This window comes from Abramis brama (genome assembly GCF_963993115.1).
Source record: "Abramis brama genome assembly, chromosome: 10".
NCBI lineage: Eukaryota > Metazoa > Chordata > Actinopteri > Cypriniformes > Leuciscidae > Abramis > Abramis brama.
In genome coordinates, this window is record NC_139972.1 from 25,934,055 (window position 1) to 25,956,694 (window position 22,640).

Genomic DNA, 22,640 nt, shown 5'->3' on the forward strand with positions numbered 1-22,640 from the left:
AAAACCTTTCGAGTGTAGTGGTTAAATATCTGAGCTGGTAACTAGGTATGCATGATATATTGGTACCATAATGGTTATCAGCCAAAATTTTATGTGCATGCACAATTCCCCTATTTTAACATTTAACATTATTACATGCCTTACTTTTATACCTTTATTCTTTAAAAAATCGAATCATTTAAAGGTGGGGTATGTGATTCTCTTTTTTGTCCATTTTTTCAAAATCACTTGAAATCCTATTCCTAACCCACTTACAGCCAATGAGTTAGAAGCACTGAAATTAAAATTAAGCAATTTAATCATCTGTGGAATGGTCAGGACTCGAAAAACTCCAGCCAATCATTTCCAAGACCACCTAGAATCATTGGACAGTAAGTTTGTCAATCAAACGGTCGTACCATACCCCCATCCCCCTCCCTCCACATGAATGGGTGGAGTCAGGGCCAGCGTTGGAGGAAAGAAGGTAGGACCATTTGAGTTGTGTATTTTCAAAATCTGCCGGCCGTTTTGCAAATCCCATACCCTACCTTTAATAATACTGTTGATGTAATCTTAAGCAAATCTTAAAATGAATATTCATTTTTCATACTGTACATTATACTATTTTATACTACAGGGCTATTGAATGCTTGAATCTGATTGGTTGGCGAAATTTCTAAGGTGTGCAATTATTTTCAGGGAAACGCACGGCTAAAGTATTTCCAGCCAGGTCTTGACCGCATTACAGTTCCATATCACTTCGTCAAATTATTTCAATTATTTCACAGGTCCTTACAGCTTACAACGGCAAATAAAACCAAAATTACACTGACCAAGCAAATAAATATAGTAAACAATAGGATAAAAATGACAAATTATTTCCATGTTTTTGCCACACAATTATGTTTTATTATATACGAAAAGCATGTACTTACTTTCTCCCACTCCCTCTCTCTCACACACAAACAGCAAAAGCAGAAACACACATACAGTACGGACACACACTCGCACTGAAACGTGTTGTCATCGCTGCTCTGATGATTTTATCAGTAAAATAGTTTAACAACTTAAAAGCTACATGACATTTCTCACAAGGTAATAACAGCGCTGTTCAACTTACAGTTTCGCTGTTAGTAGAGATGCTGCAGCCGAACACTGTTACCACCTCGGGTGTGCATTATTTTTCTAATAATTCAACGGCCCGTCATCAATTATTCCTTACGTGATGCCTAAATTTACTTGTAGCATTTAAAACAATTGTTTCAGTCAAATTAGTCATTTTTTCAGTTATCGGACCGTTATCTGTATCGGGCAGAATTGTATTATCAGTGCTAGCATACTAGTAATTGGAAGACTGTAGGTTCAAATCAAAATTAATGAATTTACTATAATGCATCACCTAAAGTAATTCACAATGACTGTCTGGGTCCCCATCTTGGCATGAAAATGATCCAGGACGACTCAAAAACTGAAGCACATGGCGCAAACCCCTACCATCACAGAGCCCAGCTAGGGTTCAGAGAGGGTAATCTAGCTGCCCCTTCAATTAAGAGTGGGTTGTGGAGCCGGACCCCTGTCCCCCACCCCACACAAAGTCTCTCTGGGACCAGGATCATGATCAGTGACCTCACCAGAACAAACCACCATCTGTTTTCATTATCAGCAGACACACACACACCTGAACCTTCTATAAAGACCAAAACACCAAGGATTTAGAGATTTAGAGAATTACACAGTCCCAAGCATAAAAATGGGATAAGTAAGTGGCATGAAAACAATAAAAATGCTTTCGTTTTTGGAGTAGACTAACAAGCATGCAGAGATCCATGGTGATTGTTAGCATGGTACACTCTTAAAAATAAAGGTTTGTTATTGGCATTGATGGTTGCATGAAGAACCTTCTATTGCACAAAATGTAGTAGAAAAGGGTTTTTTAGATAATTTGAACGTTCAACACACTAAGAAAAAAAAAATAAGTTAAGAGCTGATCGTTAAAAGGTTCTTTGGGGAACCAAATGTGGTTCTTCAATGGCATCGCTGTGAAAACTTCCTTTTGGACCCTTTATTTTTAAGAGTGTATTAGAAAAAAACATTTGTGGTATTGTACAATAAAATATAAATACAGAAAAGACGCATTATGTTTCTAACATCAATCTGTGCCTCTATAATTAAAAGGGAGGTGACAGGTACTCTTCACCCAATTTCACACAGAATGGATTAAATTTATATTAATGGCAACAGCACTTCTTAAATGCCCATAAACTGAATCCGACCAAAATCCTCGCATCAGTCGCAAATCCACAACAGATTATCAATCAGGGGTCCGCGGCGGGAAGAAAACCTTTTAAAACACGCTGATGTGCAGAAACTGTGCAATAAAAAATGGTCCCCTCTTCACTGCATCCCAGCCCCAACAACCTGGATCTATTAGTATAAGCAGGACAACAATCGCTGAATTATTGATTTCCTCATTAGACTTTTTGTCAGGACCATTTAGTGACGTTAAAAATGAGCTTTCATTAGCCACTTGCAGGAGAACCTCGCTGCCTTTGATTTATAATGTGCAACATGGTCAATATGCGGCAGAACTGATGAGGAAAACACGGCGCACACGGAGAGATGGGCAATGCACACCTCACAGATTAAACGGACACACACTTCTTCATTGTGACGGAGGCTGATAACTCTCCTCCCAGTGTGTACTTACAGTTACACATACATTCAGGACATACTGGATGCCTGGATTAACATATGCTTCGTTATATGTCTAATTAAAAGCTGCATTAAAATCAAGAACAGAATGTCGAAGGATGGTTTGTTAGCATAAGTCATATTTAATCTGAATGAGAAGGTTAACAGACACTGTACAGGTAAGTGTCTGCGTTACATCATTTGAACTCATTTTGACTGGAACTCTCACTAATAATTTGTTTCAAATTCTCTCAAAGAAATTTTTTTTCTAAATAAATATGATGTATTTTTTTAAACAACTAAAGAAACTTCATACAGCTTTATATTACATATAGTTACGTCTTAAATATAGTTTGCATACCAATATAAATTTTATGATGCTTTATGATATTTTTGACAACAGAAGTGGTCAAGGTAAACTGTACTTATATAAAAAGTAAAAGATCAAAAGTCTCCTTTTGTGAGAAAGGTAGAAAAAGGTTTGGAACAAAGTAAATAATAAAAAAATTAAATAAAATAAAACAATAAAAGCCAAAGATGTTTAGCCAAAGATGATGACAATGAAGAAAAGACTAAAAATATATATAGTTTCATTATAGAAGTTTATCAGGATCTCTAACATACTGTAGACTTTAGACAACGTGTCTTTTCGCAAGACTTCACCTCTGAGTTCCAGTATTGCAAACATTTGAGCAAAAGATCAGGACAGATTGTGCCAAGATTGCTCCTTAGTCGATTCCCTCCACTTAACCTAACAAGAGTGCTAAAGCGACAAATCAAGCCGATCCCTTTGCTCATTAGGTAATTAGGAGCATCTCATCTCTTCAATCGGATTCCCATCTGTTCTGTTCCCTTTCACCGACGCACACAAGTAGGGCTGATAGACGGGTCACATCTGCACTAAAGACTGTAGGAAAGATCCATGCACACACTAGGAGGGCTGGAATGAAATTTTGGATTATTCTTACATTGAAACAGGTGTAAATGAGGTTACTGAGTCAAACAAAGTACGAAAAATGTACATAAAGTGTTGCGAATCAACATTGTGTCAACTATGTGTCTTTGCAGTGGTACTGAATAGGGACCTGAGGCAAAGTGTGATGGTTGCGTTGTTGACCCGAGGCGACTTTGCCTCTCGTCACTTTCTGCTGCGTCTGAGGAAGGCAAACATGGTCTTGTCATCGATTTTTCTTTTGACACCTAATCTAACCTGTAGTGATGTACGACCTCATTCTCACACTAATTTCTTCTTTATCTGAGGTGATAAATATCACATTGATATAACTACCTCTGTCAGGATTGCTCTGATGCACTGTTTTGTAGAACATGACACTTCAAAGACAGAGAGAGAGAGAGAGAGAGAGAGAGAGAGAGAGAGAGAGAGAGAGAGAGAGAGAGAGAGAGAGAGAGAGAGAGAGGCTTGACACGAGTTTGGGGGGATTCTGTGATACTCTTCAAACATTCTGATTAGGGTTTGTCCTAAAACTGTAACACCCTCTAAAACCCAATGGACATCATGCTTAAAAAATACAAAAAAAAATTATAAATATATTAAAATAGAAAAGTTATTTCACAGTTTTCTATTGTATTTTTATCATATAAATGCAGCCTTATATATCTTTCAAAAAGATTCAAATTAATTATTAAAAAATCATTTTTATATACCGATATTATATACAGTGAGGAAAATAAGTATTTGAACACCCTGCTATTTTGCAAGTTCTCCCACTTGGAAATCATGGAGGGGTCTGAAATTGTCATCGTAGGTGCATGTCCACTGTGAGAGACATAATCTAAAAAAAAAAATCCAGAAATCACAATATATGATTTTTTAACTATTTATTTGTATGATACAGCTGCAAATAAGTATTTGAACACCTGTCTATCAGCTAGAATTCTGACCCTCAAAGACCTGTTAGTCTGCCTTTAAAATGTCCACCTCCACTCCATTTATTATCCTAAATTAGATGCACCTGTTTGAGGTCGTTAGCTGCATAAAGACACCTGTCCACCCCATACAATCAGTAAGAATCCAACTACTAACATGGCCAAGACCAAAGAGCTGTCCAAAGACACTAGAGACAAAATTGTACACCTCCACAAGGCTGGAAAGGGCTACGGGGAAATTGCCAAGCAGCTTGGTGAAAAAAGGTCCACTGTTGGAGCAATCATTAGAAAATGGAAGAAGCTAAACATGACTGTCAATCTCCCTCGGACTGGGGCTCCATGCAAGATCTCACCTCGTGGGGTCTCAATGATCCTAAGAAAGGTGAGAAATCAGCCCAGAACTACACGGGAGGAGCTGGTCAATGACCTGAAAAGAGCTGGGACCACCGTTTCCAAGGTTACTGTTGGTAATACACTAAGACGTCATGGTTTGAAATCATGCATGGCACGGAAGGTTCCCCTGCTTAAACCAGCACATGTCAAGGCCCGTCTTAAGTTTGCCAATGACCATTTGGATGATCCAGAGGAGTCATGGGAGAAAGTCATGTGGTCAGATGAGACCAAAATAGAACTTTTTGGTCATAATTCCACTAAATGTGTTTGGAGGAAGAAGAATGATGAGTACCATCCCAAGAACACCATCCCTACTGTGAAGCATGGGGGTGGTAGCATCATGCTTTGGGGGTGTTTTTCTGCACATGGGACAGGGCGACTGCACTGTATTAAGGAGAGGATGACCGGGGCCATGTATTGCGAGATTTTGGGGAACAACCTCCTTCCCTCAGTTAGAGCATTGAAGATGGGTCGAGGCTGGGTCTTCCAACATGACAATGACCCGAAGCACACAGCCAGGATAACCAAGGAGTGGCTCTGTAAGAAGCATATCAAGGTTCTGGCGTGGCCTAGCCAGTCTCCAGACCTAAACCCAATAGAGAATCTTTGGAGGGAGCTCAAACTCCGTGTTTGCAGCGACAGCCCAGAAACCTGACTGATCTAGAGAAGATCTGTGTGGAGGAGTGGGCCAAAATCCCTCCTGCAGTGTGTGCAAACCTGGTGAAAAACTACAGGAAACGTTTGACCTCTGTAATTGCAAACAAAGGCTACTGTACCAAATATTAACATTGATTTTCTCAGGTGTTCAAATACTTATTTGCAGCTGTATCATACAAATAAATAGTTAAAAAATCATACATTGTGATTTCTGGATTTTTTTTTTAGATTATGTCTCTCACAGTGGACGTGCACCTACGATGACAATTTCAGACCCCTCCATGATTTCTAAGTGGGAGAACTTGCAAAATAGCAGGGTGTTCAAATACTTATTTTCCTCACTGTATATATACCCAGCACTTGTAATATACACACCCAATAATCTATAATATATATATATATATATATATATATATATATATATATACCCAATAATCTACCAAGCACTTGTAATATACACAGTGTATATATATATACACATACATACAGTGAGGAAAATAAGTATTTGAACACCCTGCTATTTTGCAAGTTCTCCCACTTGGAAATCATGGAGGGGTCTGAAATTGTCATCGTAGGTGCATGTCCACTGTGAGAGACATAATCTAAAAAAAAAAATCCAGAAATCACAATATGATTTTTTAACTATTTATTTGTATGATACAGCTGCAAATAAGTATTTGAACACCTGTCTATCAGCTAGAATTCTGACCCTCAAAGACCTGTTAGTCTGCCTTTAAAATGTCCACCTCCACTCCATTTATTATCCTAAATTAGATGCACCTGTTTGAGGTCGTTAGCTGCATAAAGACACCTGTCCACCCCATACAATCAGTAAGAATCCAACTACTAACATGGCCAAGACCAAAGAGCTGTCCAAAGACACTAGAGACAAAATTGTACACCTCCACAAGGCTGGAAAGGGCTACGGGGAAATTGCCAAGCAGCTTGGTGAAAAAAGGTCCACTGTTGGAGCAATCATTAGAAAATGGAAGAAGCTAAACATGACTGTCAATCTCTCTCGGACTGGGGCTCCATGCAAGATCTCACCTCGTGGGGTCTCAATGATCCTAAGAAAGGTGAGAAATCAGCCCAGAACTACACGGGAGGAGCTGGTCAATGACCTGAAAAGAGCTGGGACCACCGTTTCCAATGTTACTGTTGGTAATACACTAAGACGTCATGGTTTGAAATCATGCATGGCACGGAAGGTTCCCCTGCTTAAACCAGCACATGTCAAGGCCCGTCTTAAGTTTGCCAATGACCATTTGGATGATCCAGAGGAGTCATGGGAGAAAGTCATGTGGTCAGATGAGACCAAAATATAACTTTTTGGTCATAATTCCACTAAACGTGTTTGGAGGAAGAAGAATGATGAGTACCATCCCAAGAACACTATCCCTACTGTGAAGCATGGGGGTGGTAGCATCATGCTTTGGGGGTGTTTTTCTGCACATGGGACAGGGCGACTGCACTGTATTAAGGAGAGGATGACCGGGGCCATGTTTTGCGAGATTTTGGGGAACAACCTCCTTCCCTCAGTTAGAGCATTGAAGATGGGTCGAGGCTGGGTCTTCCAACATGACAATGACCCGAAGCACACAGCCAGGATAACCAAGGAGTGGCTCTGTAAGAAGCATATCAAGGTTCTGGCGTGGCCTAGCCAGTCTCCAGACCTAAACCCAATAGAGAATCTTTGGAGGGAGCTCAAACTCCGTGTTTCTCAGCGACAGCCCAGAAACCTGACTGATCTAGAGAAGATCTGTGTGGAGGAGTGGGCCAAAATCCCTCCTGCAGTGTGTGCAAACCTGGTGAAAAACTACAGGAAACGTTTGACCTCTGTAATTGCAAACAAAGGCTACTGTACCAAATATTAACATTGATTTTCTCAGGTGTTCAAATACTTATTTGCAGCTGTATCATACAAATAAATAGTTAAAAAATCATACATTGTGATTTCTGGAATTTTTTTTTTAGATTATGTCTCTCACAGTGGACATGCACCTACGATGACAATTTCAGACCCCTCCATGATTTCTAAGTGGGAGAACTTGCAAAATAGCAGGGTGTTCAAATACTTATTTTCCTCACTGTACATATACACACACACACACATATACACTGTGTATATTACAAGTGCTGGTTAGATTATTTACAGACTGTAATCCATTACTGAATACAAATTACATGATGGAAATTGTAGTTAGTAACGTCATCTATTACATTGCACATTTTAGGTAATAAAATCTGATTACTTTTTGATTACTTTTGACCTAACTCATTTGTCACATTGATTTGAATAGAATAATCTTGTAGCATATTAGCATATAAAAATGCAGAGAGAAAGAAAATTTATTTCACTCTTCGTTATCAACAACGTGAAGTGCATTAAACATGTCAGACTTTCTCAAGATGGGGTTTGCGTAGGAACTGCAGGGGGTTCTGAAATTAATTAAAAGGTAATAATTAAGTAAAAATATGTTAAAATGAAACAATTAAAATAAAACACTTACTAAAAATATTTTACTTGTTTATGCTGTGTGGCGTCTCAGTTTTCTTATATGTGCAATTCCATAAAACTGGAAGACTTTCCAAACATATACAAGCAATAGGCTTTTTTAGAAAGGAAAATGTAAAAAGTAAAATTGGGGAGAATCTTAAAAATGAGAAGAATTATGGAGAATATTTACATTTTTAATAATTTACTGCCTTTTTGTGAATATAAAGTATTCATGTAACTAAAAAGTAACTGTATATAGTATATATAGTAACTGTATATGTCTGATTACAAGTATTTTAAAGGGGTCAAATAATGGTACATGCACTTTTACAAGTTGATTGTACTGAAGTGTGTGTTGGCAGTGCCTGTACACAACCATCATAAAATGATAAAAATCCATCCAGTGTTTTTTTTTTAATCTTCGTATATGTTTCCCCCATCTCAAATCAAGCCGTTCGATTTTGTGACGTCACAAAATCGACGCCCCTCCCACGATTGTTGATTGACAGCAGCGTTTCAACACAGACCCGCCCTCGCTCGTGAGCGAGCGGTCAATCATAGTCCGCGCGGACCGGCGCGGTCATTGTTGATACGCTGGAGCACTGTCTATGAGCAGAATGGCGTCTAAGCGATTGTGGTGTTCTGTTCTTGGGTGTAATAAGGAACACAGCAGTCATTTTGATGTTCCTAAATCCGAACCGCTGAAGACGCAGTGGCTGAGTTTGTTTTCGAAGGGAATATTCCCCACGATCAACGTCAATGCTTTCATGTTTGCGCGAATCATTTCACACACCAGACTGCTTTACAAACGAGGGTCAGTAAAGCTGGTTTTGCTAAGAAGCTGCTCCTGAAAAAAGGATCAGTACCAACTATTCGTGTTGCTTCACCTCCAGAAGAAGAAGTGAGTGTAACGTTTTATTAACCTTTATATTAATATTTATATTAATCTTTGCAAATCGCTTGCTGCACTCTTCACGATGAATGCGGCTGTTTACACTCAGGGTACATTACGGCATGTTTTCTATGTACGACGTTCTCAATGTAATTCATAATCCCACATTTATAATGAACAACGCGTTATGGTTATTGTGTTATTATTAAAAACGGTGTACGCACAGAACAGAGGGGCGGGGTGAGCAAAGCTCATTATCATTTAAAAACACATCCACTTAAACGGCGTGCTGAAAACAGAGATGTTTTTGACCAGGTAAAATGAGTGTTTTCTTACAATACTAATGAGAATTTTTAATTAAAGTATATTACAAACTTTTAATTTAGACCCTAAAGAATCATATTAGAATCATGGCATTATATGACCCCTTTAAAGTGTAATATAATCGAATTACAAGTATTTAATATTAGGAATCTGATTACGTAATCCAGATTATACAATTAATCCATATCCAATACGTAATCCATTATGTTGCCTCTTAAAATACCTAGCTTTGAACTAATTCTAAGGCAGGTATCCTTTGTGGAGAAACAATCCCAGAATGCACTGCAACAAGTTCAGTGAAAGAGTAATGCATTTAGCAGGTAGCTTTTTTTTTTATATGTTAATAACTTTAAACCTACCAAAAAACTAAGCTTAAATAGTTTGGTGTGTGCGCATTTTGGACTGAAAAGAGTAAAGAGAGGCCTGTCATGCGAGTAGAGTAGGATCTCTCGACTCAGAGTGATGGTTAATGGCTGGAGAGTGTGAAGGAGGAGAGGTTCCCTGACAGCTGGCGGCCCTGCAGGAGTCAGTGGCTCCACATGGGGCTGCGGGTACTGAAGAGGTTGCCGGAGATCTCAGCAGGGAAAGGAGGCCTTTCTAGTACCGCTGGGCTTTATCTGACTACTGGCCATACCACAGGGACCAAGTGCACATCGACACCTAAAACTCAACTACAGCTCTGTTGTGTGCAAGTGATCTGTGATACACAACAGTCATCAGTGCACATGTATAACACTCATTCTCTTGTACAGTAAGGGCTTCCCTGTGGAATTCTGCTCCAGTAAGGCCCTGCAGATGGAGACCAGCATCTGCCAACTGAGTCTAAGAGATGCAACACAGGTAATCAGATGACAGCAAGTCCTGGCACGTCTACAAACATGAATGAGACTGAACCATAGAGGATCTGGCGGATGGCCATCAATCTGAAATCAAACGCAATGGGGTCTTCCAATAAACCCACTAATGAAAGGGAGGTTGTTGTGATTTCTATATTTTATACACTTGTGTTCAAAAGTTTGGAGTCAGTCATTTATTTTAATTAAAGTAAATTGTTCAAAAGTGACAGTAAAGACAATCATAATGCTACAAAATATTTATATTTCAAATAAATGATGTTTGTTCTTACTATCCAGAATCTGAAAAAAAACACATTGCTAATAATAATAATAATAATAATAATAATAATAATAATAATAATAATAATAATAATAATAATAATAATAAGGAATTGAGCACCAAATCAGCATATTAGAATGATTTCTGAAGGATCATGTGAGACTGAAGACTGGAGTAATGATACTGAAAATTCAGCTTTGACATCACAAGAATAAATTACATTTTAAAATATGCTAAAATAAACAAGTTATTTTAGACTGTAATAATATTTCACACAATTACTGTTTTACTGTATTTTGATCAAATAAACAAAGCCTTGGTAAACATAATAAACTTCTTTAAAAAACATTTTTAAAAATATTACCAACCCTATACTTTTGAACAGTATTGTTCTTTATTTTGAAAGATGGCGGTCAAAGTCCAAAATGACAAAAAGCACCATAAAAGTATGATAAAAGTGGTCCATGTGACTTCAATGTTAACTCTTTTTAAAAATAAAAAAAAGTCCGAACAATGAAATTGAGGTCCAAAACAACACTGGACCCCATTGACTTTGGGGTACCCCTAACGGACCCCAACACTGAGGCATTTATCAAATTTTGTGTTTCAATGATTAAAGAATATCATTCAGGTTTGGAACAACATTATGGTGAGCATATGAGTATATTTTGAATGAACTGCGGTCTGTGGTCGGAAAAATACCTGACTACATGGTTGTGCAACGTGTGAGATCATCTTCTAACATTAGGTATGTGAAGTGCCAAACATCAGGTGGAGTTGTCTGCTATTTCTGTGTGCAAGTAGTGTGTGAACATGAGGAGGTGGGTGGAGCTGGGAGGGGTTTGAAAGTCCAGCAGGGATGGGGACAGGGCCACAGGTGAGATCTCAATAAATTACACTCTGAAGTGGTCATTAATTATAGATGACATCCCAGTCAGACCAGCAATTTCATTTGAAATGAGGAGCAGTGTGCATAGCGCTGGTGCCCTGGGCCCTGGTGCGATGGCTTACGTGTGTGAGAGAGCAGTGGGTCAAACATTCTTAGCTCCTGCATTAGCTTTTTGATGAGGACCCTCATTACGCTAAACGGCCCTCTATGGTTCAGCCTCCCTCCGACTTGAGAAAAGGTTAAACAGAGAATAATTAAAGATGACCGCCTCCGGCTGAGCATGTCACCCTTAAGGAGACACTCTGGTCAGCGGTAGGCTGTTTCAAAGACGGCTCAGTAGAGCTCAAGCGCTCCTCCCTGGTCAGTATCATACGGCTAAAATAAATCGCACATTAATAACACTTGGCGTGAATGTGGAAATGGCTACAATGCAATAATTAACAACTAAAAGCCTTGAGCAAGTCTTTAAAAATTGTAAAAATAAAACAAAAAGTTTAGGGTCGGTAAGATTTTTTTATGTTTTTGAAAGAAGACGGCACTTTTTTGATCAAATACACAGTAAAATTGTAATACTGTGATATTATTACAATTTTCAATAACAGTTTTCTATTTCAATATATTTTAAAATGTAATTTATTCCAGTGATAGCAAAGCTGAAATTTTGCTCAGACAATTCGTATTATTATCATTTTTGAAAAAATTTTTTTTTTTTTTTGTGGAATTTTTTTTTTTGTGGATTCATTGAGAAATATACATTTTAAAAGAACAGCATTTATTTGAAATTGAAGTAATAATTATCAAAATCAAAATATTAATTTCGGTTACACTTCATTTTAAGATGGCATTGTTACAGTGTAATTATATATTTAAGTACTGAGTAATAATAATTAACAACATGTACTTACTATAGGGTTAGGGTAGGATTAGATTTTGGTTTAGGGTTAATTGCATGTAATTATGCATAATTTACTCTTATTACTATGGTAAGTACATGTAACATATGTAACAAGGACACTGTAAAATAAAGTGTTAACTTAATTTCCTTCTTTAAAAAAAAATGTAAAGAAAAAAAGAAAAGTGAAAGTAAAAAGCATACAGATGAACAGATGCATGGACAATCTATTTTTTGTATCCAAGGGAAAAAAAATGGGGGAAAAAAAAGTAATTTGAGGGGTTTAAATATTCTTTTAAAAAAACTTATGTGGAAAGATTAAGTTTGACTTTTTTCACCACGATACCATATAGCTATTATTGTTAGTATCGTCAAATCTGCATTTAATATGGGATCTGCATCAAACATTGTAACAGGCTTTCAAACGGCATTGTTTTTTTGTTTTTTTTAGATGCCAGTGATGAATAATACCAACTTAGCACAATTTTACTATGGTATTGTGGTGGAAAACGCAATCACATGGTTATTTCTGAAGGAGACAACCACAAGACCACACATTTAAAAAGACAGCACACGTAGTGTAATAATAAAGTTCCCAAAGCCGAAGACAACTGAGACACTTTCTTTTCTCCTTTTTCTCATCATCTTGAAGACAGAGATTATCTTGGAAGCGCATGAATGATCAGCGATGAGAGAGAAAGTGTACTTTAACGAGTCCACGCGATGCTGCCACACTGATTGTCTGCTTTTAATCCTCGACCTCATTATCACCCTCTGGTCTTACTCCTGCAGTAAATTAATCTATCTGCAAAGTGTCAAATCTTCTCACTTTCCTCCTGGTAATCACCCGAGGTGCAAATAAAACTAGGGAGCCGGGTTCGCTCAAGACCCCGTGTCCGTTATCAACAATACGATGGCGTGTTATAATTAAAAACCAATTGGCCATTGTTGGGTTGCTCATTAAGCCGATCAAATATTTGTGTCTTCGCTAAGGTCAATGCAATGACATTCAATAACAGGCAGTGTTAACAGGAAAAACATGTTAGAGATTGGAAAAGTTGCATGGAGAAAACAGCCAAAAATCATGAAAAAGATGCTAATTTCAGTGCTACGTTATATTAAGAAAGAGAAGACTGGCAAAATTGTACCAATGGCCTAACATAGATATGCTAAACCTATGCTTGCTAGCCTAAAGCAATATGGTTAATGGTCTAAAAACATTTTGTATGAAGTAACTAGGGCTGTAACGATACACCAAACCCACGATTCGGTTCGTATCACGATTTTTGACCCACGTTTCGATACAAACCTTGATTCTCGGGGGGGGGATGACTGCAAAGATGAAGTTGATGATGCTGACTCGCGATCTTCGCAGTAGTGAACGCGCCAGAGAGAAATGCACATTTCATACGGATTACATAAGCAGAGAGCAGTCTGTTTTCTTTCGTTTTGAATTGTTCTGTTTAAAAGTAGACATGTCAAGCTTTCTATAGCTATATTTCTCAGGTCTATGAGGCAAGTAGGCTACCTTATAGCCTACGCTGAGTTTCAGTTCATTTATGAGACGAGCTCCAGTTCATGCGCCAGCGCCTCCGTGTCGTGATTATCTATTAATCTATTGTGTATTTCCCTCATATTAAATATAAAACGCATGTGTAGACTGATATTTTTCTAATGTCTGGATTCCTTTATTAAGGGAGTATGGATATATAAACAGACGTTTCAATATATTGGTATTAAATGCATTTTCTGAGAATTTATATTTCAAGTTTTGACTGCAAATGTCACGTCCATAACGCTGGAATTGCCCAATTTTAAAGAATTTATCCTCAACTAGTTTTGTGGTGTAGGTCTACGTATTTTATAATGTTAACTTCAAATAATACTAATAGTAATTTAAAGATGTGGTAGCATTGGATCTGGACGGGAAGGATAACTCTGGGAGTTGGAAGTGGTGTGACGCGATTCTGCCTTCTCACACCGCGACACAGGTTTGTGGATCTGAGTGTTGCGATTTCGGTTTCATATCGCATATCGTTACAGCCCTAGAAGTAACCAATAATGCACAGGTAAAAAACATTGATCAACTGGACGAAAAACTGGGTTGACTACTCATTCTACAAAACGGGTGGCATTGGTGTCTGATGCCAACTGATGTCGACTTTTATACTACAGACAAAAGATTTTTTAGACAAAATTTTGTAAATGGTTCTCTTAACCATACACACCACACACACACACACACACACACACATACATATATATATATATATATATATATATATATATATATATATATATATATATATATACACACACATGTACTTTAAAATCCACCTATCAAACTTGAAATAGCCCCCATTTCATAAAATGACCCCTATGCATCAAAGTCCATAAAAAACCCTCCAGCACCTTTAACAGTAAGCAAGATATGCATGGCCTTTGCTTCAGTAATATGATGATATATTAAAAGAGTTATATTAAAAGAGTTATATATTTGCAAAAGGTTCCTAGAAAAATCCAGCAAAAAAATCTGCAATACCTTCCTAACTATGATCATACATTATTGAGGGAGAAAAGATACTATGTAATAGAGAGATCTAAACCCATTCTCTCATGTGAATTATTTATCAAATTCAAATAACAGATGGTATAATTTTCTTAAAATATCTTAATCATTATTCAAAAGACACAGTGGTATAAAACGGTTCCTGTACACAGACTCTTGTGTGATCAGAATTCTGTTTGATTATATGTCCCACACAGATCTGAATCAACATCAACAGTCAACATTCATGCCTTCTGTCTTCTGGCCAATCCTGATTTCCTCAAATTAAAACGTTATCTGCTCACCAGCTTTGAAAAATAGTATCGCACGTAGAAAGTATAATTATCATTTGATTATTAAAAGACTCTCCTGAAGGTCTTGTGTCATCACAGTGATGGAAAAATGATGTCAAACTACCCAAGCAAATTCAATTACCCAACCAATTACTCGCCTGCGTTCGTACTGACTTATTGGGACATTAAATATTAATGGGAGCATGGATATCAAATTTGCTCATCATTAGAAGGTGCACACATTGTGGGCTAATCACAGATGTTCCACATCACTCAGATCCTTTCAGCAAAGAATGAAACACTCCAACACAAAGGAGCACCTACATCTGTTGCTTGAAAGCTCTGCTAGTGCTAAAAGATTAGGAAATAGTACATCTATTTGCATTGAGTAAACCTGTGTCACTATATGTTACTCCAATAGCAATATATATGATAAAATAAAGGTGAAGTGTATAATATCTACATATCACTAAATGCAGATGCAAAAGTAATGAATGTTTTCAAACAGGTCTACTATTGGTTAGACAAACAAAAAATCCTGCCCCAAATTTACACCACTGGTTGAGCAGGGTGGCTTAAACAAACAGGACAAAGTATTAACAACACCACAGAGAGCCACAATGTTTAGCCTCTTTAGGGAAATCAATTTATTTAGAGTTGCCTCTCAATATTAAGCCTTAAAAAAATCCATACTAATATTCAGATTGTGGGATTTTCTGGTAGGGGTAGTATTGGCTAGTAACTGATTACATTGGATTAAGTAATCAGATCCTCTAAATTAAGTACTTGTAATTAGATTATATTACGTTTTAAAATACTTGTAATCAGACTACAATTACTATGTCATTGATTACATGATTAAATATTATTCACACAATGGCAGTAAATCATTCAGAATTTATTGATTCTCCCTAATTCTTCTTTTTCACATTTTAAATTTTCCTTTCTAAAAAAGCATATCGATTACTGTATATCCATTCAGAAAGTCTTCTAGTTTAATGCACTTCATGTTGTTGATGATAAAGAATTGAATTGAATTGAAGGTTGTGGCCTTAAACAATCTTTCTACATCTCTTAAGCACATATTAACTTCTAGTATCACATTAATGGGATTTATGGGAGGAGAGTAATTAAATGAATCATGCAAGGTGATTTACTAAGGTTTGCGCTAGTCAATTTACTGGTATTTGCGCCATTATTTAACGACCCAAAAAAAGCATGTCTTAAACCAGACGCTAAATTGCGCTGCTTTTGGTAGATTGTGTTGGTCATTATGGAAATGATCCGGCTGCGTCAGTGTTCATTAATGTGTGCGTCATCAGTAGATCATGCGCAGAACTTTCCACTCCCATTGGCACTTTTATGATTGCGCTCTCACGCTAATTTGTCCAGTTTAGTAAATCTGTCTCTAAGAAGGTTATTCTGCTCAAGATCAGATTTTGGGATCCATAACAATACAATCCCAAATCTTCATCTAATTTTAGGGAAGTAAAAGCATGGCAGGAGTTTCAAAAACACACCAGGGCAATAAACCCAGCAGACACGCTGGCGAGCTTACAGAACGAGATGACAGACAAAACAGTGGGAGTTAAGATGCAGTGTTGGTGAAGTGTTTGCTGTTGACACAGAGATAGAGAAAGAGCGGTACCTGCTGTTAAACTTTTCTGGATGTTTCTCTCTCATAATGTGGAATCGATGAGCGATGGATGCATCCTACAAAAGGAGAAAAAAGCAAATCAGATAATTTTTTATGCACACCGTTATACCGCCATCAATGTTTCGTGAGCTTCTGACAATGCTTCGTTAGGGGCCTTTGACGTATTAAACTCGTGTGTCAGATTCTCTCATCATCTGCTGTGCATCTGGGTCTTAAAATCTTGAATTTGACAAAACAGCTGTGTGAAGATGAAAAGACAACAGATTGAGGATTGCATTGAATGGTTTCATGATGGTTTTATCACGGGCCATTAGCTATAAACAAAAGCCCCACGTCAGAGATGTCGCAGACAAGAGACGTGTTTATTTTAAAACCAGATGAATGTATTTTAAAACCCGACAAAAAAACAAAATTCCTTTCCCCACACAACATCAGAGCACCAATTACAGGCCTGATCTCCCTTCCACGTGACTGGAAACAAGTTTGGGCTCCATGCATATGTATGTGTGTTAACAGATAAGGTGTTTGCGATTCTTTGCTGGGGTTCTAGCCAATGATGATGAGTATTGACAAGAGGACTGAACACGTGGTTGGGCTAATTAATCACACACATATACAGGATGCTGCAGCTCTGCTGGCGCCTGTCAGAGATCCTCTTCCAATCTGACATCTGCGGGTTAGAGGTTCAGATGCACTTGCATGCGCTATGCATGTACTTTGTGTACTGTAAATGTTTTGTTGCTATGGTGATGTATGGAGACGGTGGTTGGAATGTAAACTGACTATATGTCCTGATTGAGAAATGTAGATTCTGAAGGCCTGATAATTTGTAAGGACAAAAGGGAGAAGCAAGACAAACTTGACACTTTATACACCTTATAGAAGATATGCAGATTTCATTTAGCAGGTGCTGAAGGGGTTATGAATATAATTAATCGTTATAGACGGGGTGTAAAATAAACTATTTTTTTCTACACACATGACAAGTGAATTGAGAAAATGTACTATATTTCTGAATGGCCATGAAACTGTATTTTTATAAAAAAAATTAAAGTTACATTTTTGTTGGCATATTATTGAGATGTTGAATATTAACAGAAAACAGCAATATGGCACAGAACTGTTTGACCTATGATGAATAGAGTGGGGCATTTTCTGATGATTAGCCAGTTACACAAAACCATTTAAGTGAAAAGTAAAATATCCACAACATACAGGAAAACAGATTAAACATTAAATAAAGAAACTTAATTGTCCTACTTTACCAGTTTTCTCCCTTTGCTGATTTTAGACCTTGTATTTTTGCTTTGGTGGGTAAAGGCTAAAAATGTCTCGCATGTTATTGAGTAATAATTAGGGCTTGACATTAACACCCACCAAATGCGGGTGGATTTCAGCAGCGGCGTGTAACACAGTCACTCCTACTTGAATTTTATATACAGTATTATAGCCTATATAAATTTCTCAATTGTAGTTTTTTAAAAAGCCATCTGAAATAATAAATATGTACAATGTAGTGTTGTCAAAAATATCAATTTTGAAAGTATAAACTAAGTGCAATGTGGTGTCAAAAATATAGATTTTTCAATACATATCGATACTGAAATATCTGAAACACTTCCCATACTAATATTCCACAGAATAGATGCACGATACCAGCTGCACTTACTGTCTCTCATGATCTCTCTAGGAGTTGACACACAAACCAGCCTCCCGTCACTCACTTGTTTCATTTGCTCCGGGTGAATATTGTTGCTGTTACAGGGCTTGAATTTCACCGCGCATAATTCCTGCAGAGTTTGTGCTCACACCCAAAGTGTGTGCACATAAAGCCGGTTCTCAGAACTAAATTGAGTTCTTTTTCACTGCTTATTGTACTTAAAGTCGACATGAAATCAAAATTGACCCCATTTAATTTGTTAGCGCATATTACTAGTCTTGTGGTGAACAATTAATCCGTGCAAGTTAATACACAGAAAAAAAAATGTTTGCCGTGGTAATCTTTAATCAAAATCTGAAAAGTTACTTCCGGTCTGGAATGGCGTTCCTTGTCTGATGACGTCAGTTTGACGGCTTGGGTTGAAAACGCTTAACCACTCCCCTCAAACCGTTAGTCTGTTATGAGCAGAGATGGAGAGGACGAGCATTAAAGTAAAACCCTGCCCTCTGTTCAATAATCCGTTTAGCTTGGAAATGCGTCAAAACACTGGAGAAAAGTCGTTTGCATCTTCTGGTTCACGGGGACTTTAAACAGTCAAATGCACACAAAATAATGTAAAAATGGCAGGTATGTTTTAAGTGAACGTAAACAGTCGAGAAAGGAAATGCATGTGTAACAGTACAATGGATTTGTGCGTCAGGCCTTAAAGTGACAGCAGCCTAATATACCTGCTTCCAAATTATGAGATAATATTAAAAATATCTACACGTATATGGCAGTTTTTCCCCCATGGTACCAATGTCAAAATTGTGGCCAGTGAAAAGCTAGTAACTTTGGAAAACCACTAGCCACAGTGAATGGTGAGCAAAAAAAAAGATAATGTCAAGCCATGGTAATAATTATTAGGGGTTCAAGCATGAAATGCTGAAACCCTATTGTAATTGTAAGGATTCGTAAAACGCATCGTGCAGGCCAAACTGTAAGGCCTAGAGACGTGAAACCTGGCCAGATGCTATGCCTCAATTTGGGGACAACCTATCAGAGTATGACCCCGATTGGCCCATAGGTGGCGCTACAGCAACCAAAAGTACAAAATCGCTCATAACTCTTAGGCCGTTTGACCTAGACTCAAGTGTCTTACACCACTGTGATCCCTGGCTTAAGGCGGAAATGGCTATCTCGAAATTCGATTTGGGCAGGAAAAAATTTCTGCTATGTCGAATTTTGTCCGAAACCTACTTTTGCGAACTAGTCCCTGGTTTTTGGCCCGATCGGAACCAGACCAGTCTAGGACAATTCTCTGGACTCTCTAGATCAATAATTATCACAAAAAAAGTTGAACTTTTGCATTTGGCTGGCTGTAACAGGGTCATTTAGAAAAGGGGCGTGGCAAAATACACTAAAAAGCCTATAAATCCCAAATGAAAACTCAGAACTTCACCAAAATTGATGAGCATATGTAATATAACATCAACAAGCATGCAAAATGTTATGGAGATCGGACGATAGGTGGCGCTATAATTGTTAAAAAGCTTTAAAACCATAAATACATTACCTGTATTGGCTGTAAATGGTCTTTTCCATCTATTATGTCAGTGGTTACATGCTTGCTTTTGTGTTTAAAGGGCTTAAATGCTTGAACCCTGATAAATGCTGCTTGCAGCTTTAATAATTTATTTATTTTTATTTAAAAAAGATTTGGCTTCTTTTCCACTAAAGTAAAATTAGAAAGAAACAGAAACAGCGTAATGACGTATGACGCACATAACGGGTTATTGTTGTTGAATATAGTTTAAAAAATTATATATTTCTTTTATTGAATAAAAAAATGTATTCAATAAAAGGGTTCACTGTTTAGAAGATTTGAGTTAAATTTCCAGAATATAGTTTAATAAATGACTGTAGTAACATTTCTTTCTACTCATTGTCTGTGAAGTGGTGCAGGACAGCCCTTGCTTCAGACCTGAAATAGATCAATAGTAAGCCTGCTTTTTAAAACAAAGAAAAGAAGCGATGGCAAGATGATGGTTAGTATACGGGTCATCTCAATCAGCTCCCTAGTTCAGTAATCAGGGCACTGATCAGGGAGTCAGCCATTTTAAGAGCTGTCTCAAATCTGTCTCTTCCAGTGTACTGAAACGTTCGCTCCCTAAAAAGTCCCACAATGCACCATAAAAACCAGGGAGCATCGATGCTTGCTATGTTCCTTTAACGGAAGTTCTGAAGCACAAAATAAATCATGTGAGCCAACTCACTATACATAATGACACGCGATGTATGTTTTTCAAAATACAAACCATTATTTAATTATATTTAAGATGAACATGAACATAATCTAGCTAACATTTATAATTTATTTACAGCTGAAATGTTGCATATATGTAACAAGCAAAGTTGTCATGTCGCAAGAAACAGAGTCATCAGTGTCCTAATGTGTAGTGAATCAGGGTCCTTACTGTCCTTACCAGTGCCTGAATTAGTGTACACGATATACTGGTTCACGACCTAGAAAGCTAGGGAGTTAATTGAGACGCACCCCACGTCAACGGCGGGAAGCTCTGTGTATTCATGCAGTGTGCGCATATCCAAAGACCAATTCCAATGTGAAGCTTATGACAAATGTGCACATCAACCCGATCACTTTATTCAGTGTTTATTCAGTGTTCGGATTCATTCCATGCAAACGTGGCTAATGATGCTAAAATGTATGGAGGGAGATCACTGTACAAAATACAAAAGCATGAGTGAACTTGGGTGTGCTCAGAGATAAAAGAAAAAGAAAAAAACTTGCAGAAACTTTCTCCTATACCTCCCTCTCTTTCCCCCCTAGACCCAAACACACTCATAGGACCATTTGTGAATCCAGCCCCTCCAATGAAACCACCTCCACACAGAAGACCCCCTGCTAGCTCACTGCTGAAAAATGTTTTAGTGGAAGCCAAAAAAATCAATTCCTTTACTGTTGACATCTTTTAAACCCGCTGTTAGCTGCAGAGCAAAGAGAGGCCCGGGGTCCCACCAGGCTCCGTTTTCTTCAGCGCAGAACAAGAAGAAAGGTAAAATGACAGGTGTATCTAAAATATTGTATTGCTCTTTTCTTACAAACTACACATTATATGAAAACATGAGAGCAAAGGCACGGTCTCCCCTCGGCCTGGCTCTGGTTTGATGCCCGGCGCTGAAACCAAGGAGCTTTCAGAGACGTCATCGCATCCGGTGTCCATGAAGGAGACACCAGATTTCCTTTCATTGACTCTAAAGTTAAAGTTGCAGGCTTGCAGCAGTCAGTCACTCGCTATCTTTCATCTGCCGTTGTCCACCCCTCCCCGATAATTACCACTGCAAAACTCTCGTGACCAAATTAATAAAGGGACATGTGTAATGTTCTCTCATAGTTCACCATTTAGTCCAATTACGGCTTGTCCAGGCAGATGATGTGCCTTCACCGGGAGAGTAATGACTTTGACATGAGCGCAGGGTCATTAGGAAACAGACTACATTATCTTAGGCGATCCTGTGTGATTAGGGACTGTCTCTAGCTTCTGGCTCTGACCGAAATGATAACACCCCCTGTCTAACAGAGAGGGATATTTCAACTTTGGTATTTAAATGGTACCTAATTACCCAAAATATCACTTGACAGGGTGATCAGTCAACGAGACAAGCGTTAATATGAAGAACAGCTTTGATTTGAGAGAGTTTTTGTTGATGCGTTGCAGATGACAGACATTTCTTATACCAACTTTGTTAGTCTTTGGATTTTACATTTTTTATAAAAGATTTTGTATTTTTTTGTATTTCTTTTATTCATCAACACTTTGAAGATATGAGAAATACATTTCTGCTTATTTATTTTTTTATTTTTACTTAATGCTCTTACATAAAACATGTCCATGTCCAATTTCCATTTTGTTTAGGGTCTCACTATTAACTACTGTACGACTTTTGCCTCAATAAACTCCTAATTACGGCTTATTAATAGTTAGTAAGGTAGTTGTTATGTTTAGGTATTGGGTGTGATTAAGGGATGTAGAATATGGTCTTGCAGAATAAGGCATTAATATTTATAAGTACTAATAAACAGCCAATATCCTAGTAAAATGCATTTTAATAAGCAACTAGTATATAGTGAGAATTGGATCCTAAATTGTTACCGGAATTTGGTAACTTAAACAACTTAAAAGTTAAAGAACTTGTTCAGATGCTGTGATACCCTTTTGTGTTTTGTTGCAAATGTCTTAAATTACCTCTTTCTGCTAAAATGT

The 22,640-nt window shown here is 37.6% G+C and overlaps 1 protein-coding gene across 1 annotated transcript in view; it reads right to left on the reverse strand.

Annotated features, from left to right (window-relative positions):
- dgkb (diacylglycerol kinase, beta) overlaps positions 1-22,640 on the reverse strand; it is a 62,476-nt gene that overhangs the window by 17,242 nt on the left and 22,594 nt on the right. Inside the window, exon 19 of the mRNA XM_084126726.1 lies at positions 16,707-16,771. Coding sequence (XP_083982852.1) covers positions 16,707-16,771 — 65 coding nt within the window. The remainder of the gene's footprint in view (positions 1-16,706; positions 16,772-22,640) is intronic.